At 38.2% G+C, this 8,000-nt stretch overlaps 1 protein-coding gene across 1 annotated transcript; it reads right to left on the bottom strand.

Moving 5' to 3' along the window:
• Nucleotides 1-4,075: 4,075 nt before the first annotated feature.
• PRR18 (proline rich 18) lies at nucleotides 4,076-6,188 on the bottom strand. The gene has a single exon (XM_044069537.1). It carries the CDS (start codon nucleotides 6,089-6,091, stop codon nucleotides 5,258-5,260), a length of 834 nt encoding a protein of 277 aa, XP_043925472.1. The 5' UTR covers nucleotides 6,092-6,188; the 3' UTR covers nucleotides 4,076-5,257.
• Between the last annotated feature and the right edge of the window lie 1,812 nt (nucleotides 6,189-8,000).

Consider the following 8,000-nt stretch of genomic DNA (forward strand, 5'->3'; position numbering starts at 1 on the left):
TTGTTGTCTGGATACAGAAGTCCTACATCTGGGAACTGCCTGTCTCCCAATACCCCCCAAAAGACAGCTTTTGCATCCCTCTGGTGTTAGACTGGGATGAATACAGAGGTTCAAATTTCCACAGTCATGTACTTCAAGGGACTGCTGATACACATTAGTATGCCTCCTCACTCCTCAATCCAAACTGTCAAAGGCAGCTACCTGTATATGTGTCCTAAGTGTGATTGTGAGGAAAGTGAAAAAATAAGGATTACAGTAACAAATTCTACTTTGTTGCTCATACACAAATTGTAGTAACATTCTTTGTACACCTCTGAAGTATGTAAGAAAAAAAAAATTACCACACTGTCCTCAGCCCAAACGCAAGCTTTAATGACCTCATGTACACACCTCTCAGATTTGACTATAAGGAATAAAACCACAGTCCCCCATATAACCTCCAGCAGCTTTCTGTACACACCCAACCGAGTGGGGCTAGTTTTAGGATGGATGCAGTTGAGAGCCATTATCAGCTTTATACTAACATGGTCATATCATAGCCCTGTTCAGGTTAGAGCATAATCAGAAAAGTAATATATATTTTTTCTCATTTTTCCTCAAACAAGAGAGTTTGTGAGGCCCCCCACACAGTCAAGGATGATTAAGGGAAACCTTTGTATCCATTTATACAGTCTGGGGAGTAGGGGTCCCCAGAGTCTTAGAAGATCTAAGTGTCTGAATGTTCTGGGTTATATGTTATACCTTACTTTTGAAATATAATTTCTTGCTAGCTACATTTTTTTACAAACACTCAGAAGAATAATGTATGTGTTGTGGCATTATTGTGTGTGTGCACAGATAAACTCCACTGACATTTTTACACACACACACTCAAGCATAAGCCATAGCAGTACTAGTTTCATACTTATTTCAGCAATACATTGTACAACACTGGTACCAGCACACCAGATCAGTGACTGCTGTTAAGTAATCAAACAGAAGCAGGGATTGGTCACTTTTATTTACTTCAGTGAGGAATAATGCAAACCTTTGCCCGTCCCTGATTTCACAGACCTTCCCTGATTTTCCACATAATTTTGCTCTGTCCTTTGTAACACATTTGATTTGCTTGTAAATCATTCGGAATTGCAGTCAATAAATCCAGACATTAGAGTTTTACACAATGTCCAAAAAAAGGATGTTGATACAAAAGGTGTTATTTTTCACTGAATCAGAGTAATATTTAAAATGTGTTCCTGATTTTGAGCCTTTATTCTATTGGTATTGCACTGAATTCTTCAGTGAAGTTGAGAGTTACAGTATCTGGTATTCTGCAAGTACTTATAAAACTCCCTAAAAGAGAAAACCATCCCTGAAGATGAGAAGTATTAGCTCTTCTTAAACTCCAAGGCATGCATGGACACTGGTCACACTGGGCTACTGATCTCTCTAGTGCTTACCTTGCTCATGTTCTTTATCAGCTTTATCCTAACAGGGTCATATCACAGGCCTGTTCAGGTTAAAGGGAATAATCAGGAAATGGATGCATTTTTTTCTCCTTGTTTTCCCCAACCGGCAGCAGCTTTTGTGGGGCCCCCAGACAGTGAAGGATGATTAAGGGCCCCCCCCTTGTAACCACAGGTAGTGCAGGTACCTAAAGATGGTTATGTTGTTAGTTTTATTGTGGAGAATATCCACCAGCAGGGCTTAACTAAGCCACGAGCACTATGTTAGTGGTAAAATATTTACTGGAATTATGAAGGCTCTTGATTGGTTATAGTAAAAAAGTTTTATCAAAGACATTTTTGAATTTTAAAGGAGAATAAGCATTATTACCCACTTAGTTTATTAAGTATACAAGATTGATGTGCTAGCTTTTGTTGGTTTGACAGACATGTTACAAAATATCAAGGTAAGATATGCTGTGGTTGGGGCCCCTCAGCTACCGCAGGGTTCGCTGGTGCCTAAAGTCAGCTATGACTCTAATGGGAAACATGAACACAGCATCATAATGTTAGAAACACATATGTGCTCTGAACTGTGCATATTATAAACTTCCATGAACTGTCTTATAAATAAAAGTAATCTTCAAAAAGCACAGCTGAACTTCTGTTATTTAAAAAAAACTAAACTTCTGTTAACATTTGTTAGATGTTTTAAGAAACTGGAGATGGACGCAGTTGCATCTGTAGTTGTTCCCAGCTGTGTCTTCTTCCTATTAACGGCTTTCTCTGCCCACTTAAGATAGTAAAACGCAAAAGGTGCTACTTACATTATATAATTCTGCCATCTTTCCGTTCCATGGAACTGTACTGATAAGGAGGTCCTGGCACCTTAACCCAAGTGTTTTTTCAACACACACAAGTACAAACCTTTATTTATTTAATTTAAACAACCATACTTGTCCTGCACTGCACAAGATAATGCTTAGCACAGAAACCAAACCGGTATACAAATATAGTTTCAGTGAGTGCCAATACTGCAATGTAATTTCACCGAATGTCTTTATCAGTGATAATGATGTCGGCACCTTTTTTCCCATTTTGTGACTAGTATATAAGTTTGGGGAGTGGTGGTGAAGAGGGGACTTACCCCTGGATTAAAAAAGTTAAATTTCATGGAAAGTAGCTTTCATCATTTTAATTTAATGGTATTGTCAACTCCTTTGCACCTTTACATTCCATTTGTGACTTCTGCAGTTGTTAGCAGTGCAGTCTATGGCTGAATTGATCCACAAAGTACATGTTTAACCTCATACACTGTTTCTATCTCTGTCTTCACACTGGAATCGGTAGTTGGTGTCATGTAATAAGTGAAAGTTGGGGGGAAATTAATTAATAAAAGCAGCTGGTTGAATTATGGAGGGGCCTGGAATCACTAATCGTTTTACAATACATAAGTTAACCTTCCCAGGAACAATCGCTTGCCTTCTATCACTTCCCTGGAGGTTTGGCATTATAACAAATATTTAAATTACGGAATAAACGAAGCAAGCAAACTATAAAATTAAAGAAGCCAAGTTACACACACTAAAACACACATTTATTTTTTTCTAGACACTGCTTATGTTTAGTAAATACCTACTTAGATTTTTGAACATGTAATATAGTAGGGTTTACATTAAAACTAATATTCTCATTACAGCATTGCTGCCTACTACTTTTTGCCTACTTTTAACAGCCCCCCCCCCCAGTGCATATCATTTCTGTATGAACTTGTCTGATATTTGACAGCTAGGCTTTAAATATACATTTTGGTTTTCAGTCCTAAATGACCATCCTTCTTTGGTTTACAAGAAAATGATGTGGTATACAACTTGTATTCAACTCTATGCTTACGGGATACCAACATTCTTCAGATTCTATTATGTCTTGATGTTCATTATTCTGTGTCTTTACGATTTTCGCTCCCATTTCTTTACTGCATATTGTGATAGAAGGCTAGAAGACTCTTGCTACTTTATATAAATGTTGCTCATCAGCATGTGCATCAGAACATTCAATGTGTATTGTTTCATCTCTCTCTTTTGTGTATAACATGATTGCTCAGTAAACAAAGTATTTAATATATGCATTAAGGGAACATTTTCTTTTGTTTGTGGTTTGTTTGATTGTTTGTTATTAAGGGAACATTTTGGCTTAACATTTCTAAAAAGGAATTATTGTTCCAGGCTGGACCACAATACATTTCATATATAAAACTGAAGTAGCAAATGATCACCAGAGAAATTACTTAGTTCGGAATAAATTGTGTGGCATCTTTGAATACAAGTGCAATTTATAACAGTGGAACTTTTAAAGTGCAATTGCTTCTGCCTGGAGACCTTGTTGTGCTGTTTCTTTGGATGTGTATGGTATTTTGCTGTGAGTTTTGGAATCCCTGAATATCTGATAAGAAACTTGCTGACATCACATTTAACAGTCATACACTTAACCTTAAATACTTCACTTTTTGGTTTGGTACAGTACAGCTCTCTGATGCATCCATTTTGTGTGTGTGTGTGTGTGTGTGTGTATATACACATCTAAAAGTGTTCCCAACAATTGTTCTAAATAACACAAAAGTCACTACATGGCTTAGAATAAGAGTTACAACATTTTCAGATCGTCACAGTGGGACTTTATTATGGAAATGTGAGATTTTGCACATGAAACCATATCTACAAACAACTGGACTTTTTTTTTTGCTAAAACATAAAAGCACACTGGAAGAATTTTAGTTGCTTGTTACAACATTTTGAAGTGCTTCAGATACAAAAATAATAGCTTTTTTTTTTGTTAAAATAAAAGCCCACTCTTTTTAGACTTTTAGTTGGTTGGTAAGCGATTCAAATACAAAAAAAAAGAAAAAAAAAAAGCTTTAGTCAACTAATAAAGGGAATTTAGAAAAAAAGGACACTTACCATTTTCATATCCCCCTCCCCAAAGACACACCTGCCCAAATAAGGAACTGCCCAGCCTAAAGGAAAACTTGTGGTAACCTTAGGCCAGGATAATAATAAGAAGTGAGCTTATATACTTTATTTTGAACAAAAAATGTATCTCCCGATTAAATCATTAGCTAAAGTAAGTGACCATGTAGTTTACAGTTTAATTAAAGAGAATATAAAGAAAATATACTTTGCAGACAACCAGATGCAGGAACAAAACGAGTTTCTGAAATATGTCTTTTATTTAATAAATATGTATTTCTTTGTTTATATTAAAATAAGAAACAAACAATTGTTCTCGAAGACAACACAAGACGCGTACTAAAAGCCAGACAGTGTATTAACAGATTTGAAATGTATTTCATGACTAGACATAACGGTAAATGCAAGTGGTCTAGCTGAATAATAATAATAAAAAGTCACTTCACAGAAGCTCTTGTAATTTTCCCTCTATGAGAATATAGAGACTAATTAATAGACCAGAAATACTATTGCCAAGTCAGCATTAGTTTATTTCAGTTTTCTGCTTCAGTGGTCATTGGGTAAGAACAGTCACATATGTTTCTGACTTTACCCTGTTTGCATCATTTACTTTCTGACTTTACCCTGTTTGCATCATTTACTTTCTGACTTTACCCTGTTTGCATCAGAGTCCAGCACCCACTTCAGAAAAAAGTCCAGCTTTACTGACTATATGGCACGTTTCCCACTCACTAAGAGTAGTGCACCTCAGCTAGCAGGTATTACGACTGGTTGCAGGATTCTTTGAAAGTCAGTACGGCTGAAAAGGCTTAAGCAGCTTTGGACTCCAAGACCACTAAGGTGAGGCACAGTGTGGGCTCGCGGCGGTCATAGACCTTTGAGGTGAGGCAGAGTATCGAGCTCGCGGTGGTCTGCAGCCAGGGTTGCGGCACTCTCCACTCCCCTCAGCCACTCGGTACACTTTCTGATCAAGCATTCATCCACGTAGCCCTCGTCGTCGTCCTCTTCATACTCCACGTCGTCATACTTATGTTGCTCATTCAACAGAGAAATTTTAAGAATGGCACGGATGTCTGCAGGTGCCTGAAGCCCGGCATTTAGGGCGGATAGCCCCTTTGTTCTTGTCTGATACAGTTTTTTGCACTGCAAACTAGAACTGGAGGCAGTGGGTGTACAATCACGGCTTTTCTGTCGGGCTAGCAGCTGTTTCTCCAGATTGCGTTTCTGCAGCACTAGAATAGCTTCAGGTGTGAGACTGAGAGAGAAACGCTCTAGCTGATCCTCAGCAGCCATCTCATCCCTCAGCAGTGAGCTCTGTGATGAATTCTTGCAGCTCTTTACACCCGAGTCCACCGAGTCTGAGGCAGGCATGCTATCGCAAGACTGAGCCACTGGCCTGGGCACGCAGAAACCACGAGGGGTGTTGTCGGTGTTCCCGGGTACACTACGGTAGGAAAATAGCTGGGGGCACCGAGGCTGAGGTCGTCTGCCCAGTTGTGTCCAAGTGGCAGAAGAACACGGCCAAGAGCTGGAGAATTTTTCTCGGTTTTCTGCTTCCTCCTTCTGAAGCTTTTGGGTCTTGTATAAAGATTGCGGGGGGATGATGGCGGCTTTCTTGAATACTCCACGTTCTAAGTGTTTTCGGTCTTTCTGTGTACTCTGTGGTTGATTCTGATGTTGAAAGATGGGTGGGAATGGCATACTTCAGCTCACCAGTCCACTAATCGTAGTGATTACCATCGTTGACAAGCCGTTTACTCCGCACATTATCACCGGTAAGTTACCGGCGGTAACGCTCGCCAAGTTGCTTTTATAGACACTTAGAGCTGCAGAGGCGGAGCCTAGTGTCTTGCATTAGGTCATGGGGACATTCCTGACAAAGACTGAAGTAGAAGCAACAGACACGACGAATGTAACTCTTTCCTTCCCACTTTGTCACTCAACCGCGGAAACCATCGTAATGGTAAATCACACAAGGACACGCGGCGTTCTTTCCAGTTTGCCCCTTTTACGCAAGTCAGGCATTTACCCCCTTCCCGACAGTCATACTAAAGCAACTATTTGGTTTGTTAGTGGAGTTAGTATGCATATGTGAACTGCAAATCGTACTTAACTACATGTGAGCATTAAAATGGTAGTCCTCGCATTTAAAATCAGAGTAAAAGGTTATAAAAAGGAATACTGCGTTAGTTTAAATAACAGAGGATTTTCCGATACTACAGCACTTATAGTAGCACTGAATCTTTGCGTAGGTTTATTTTCATTTTTTTAGTTATGCGCGCGCACACACACACACACACACACTATAGAGAGAAAGAAAGAGAAATATTCCTTTAACTAGGTACACATTTATGAAGAGCATCAGCAAATCTTCGAAGAGCAAGCATAAATCAGTTGGAGAAGGGATACATGCTCAGGAGCTTTGCAATCTAATCAGCAGCATACTTTTCAACTGTTATGATTTATATGTAGCATTAATATTTTTGCTGTCAAATAACGTTGCTATAACCTGTCAGATGTACTGTTGTTCTTATTAAAATGTTGAGTTTTTTCCCTATCATACAAAGTGATAACTAATTCTGTACAAAAATCCTCATTATTTTTTTAAACTTGTTTGATTTTTGAGGGTCATTGCAACAATTTCCAATGGTTATAGGTTAAGAAATACACACCCATGCATTAGTTAGTAAAATAAACTGTTTTATTTTATTTTTATTTTACATTGGTTGACCGGGCTAGTCTAGCTGGAGACATGTCCATTTTCAGTAGAGGCCCAGGGAGAAAAGCTCCAAGAATAATACAGATTTTCTTTACAAAGTTAAAAACAGGAGATATACAGATAATAGAGCTAGCAATATTACAAAAAAAAGTTTTTTTTTTATTCAATAGTACAAATTGGTGTTACCATGGTCATTTTGTAAGGTACAGAGTAGAATTAAGATGGTCATTTTGTAAGAGACTGAGGTATGATGTAGATATATACTTGTAAGATATATGTAATAATGTAGTTTATTGATATATATGAGGTGGGATAAGTGAATATGAGAAGATTTAGTCAGGGTTAGTACAGGTACATAGCTAGTGATTGTTAAGGTAGAGTTTCAAATTCCTTTTGAAAAGTGAGAGAGAAGTTTGAGATGTGATTTCAGAGGGAAGTTTATTCCAAAGTTTTCCTACGGAGTTAGAGAACAAAGACTCACCTGCTGTGTTGTTGGGTTTAGTAGTATTGATCAGTAGTTTGTTAGAGGAGCGTAGAGATGTGAGGTTTTTATAAGGTGTAATGAGGCTAGAGAGTACTGGGATATTGTTAGGTAGATATAGAGTCTTATGGGCTATTATAAGCTGGTGATATTGAAGCTGATTAGGAAATTCAAGCCAGTTTAATTGTTTAAGATTTAGACAGTGATGGGTTCTGTAAGGAGAGCCTGTAGCAAATCTAGCAATATTATTATAGGAAGTAGCTAGTTTCCTGATGTTATTCTTTGAGAGATTAGTATAAATGGGAGAGGCGTAAAGCAGGGTGGATATTAGGTGGGTTCTGACTATAGCAGTCTTAGCTGCTGGTGTAAGATAAGGTTTAATTCTATAGAGGGATCCCAGTTTTTTGTTG

Source organism: Protopterus annectens, chromosome 1.part0 (genome assembly GCF_019279795.1).
Source record: "Protopterus annectens isolate FY-2018-M chromosome 1.part0, PAN1.0, whole genome shotgun sequence".
In the NCBI taxonomy this organism is placed as follows: Eukaryota; Metazoa; Chordata; order Ceratodontiformes; family Protopteridae; genus Protopterus; species Protopterus annectens.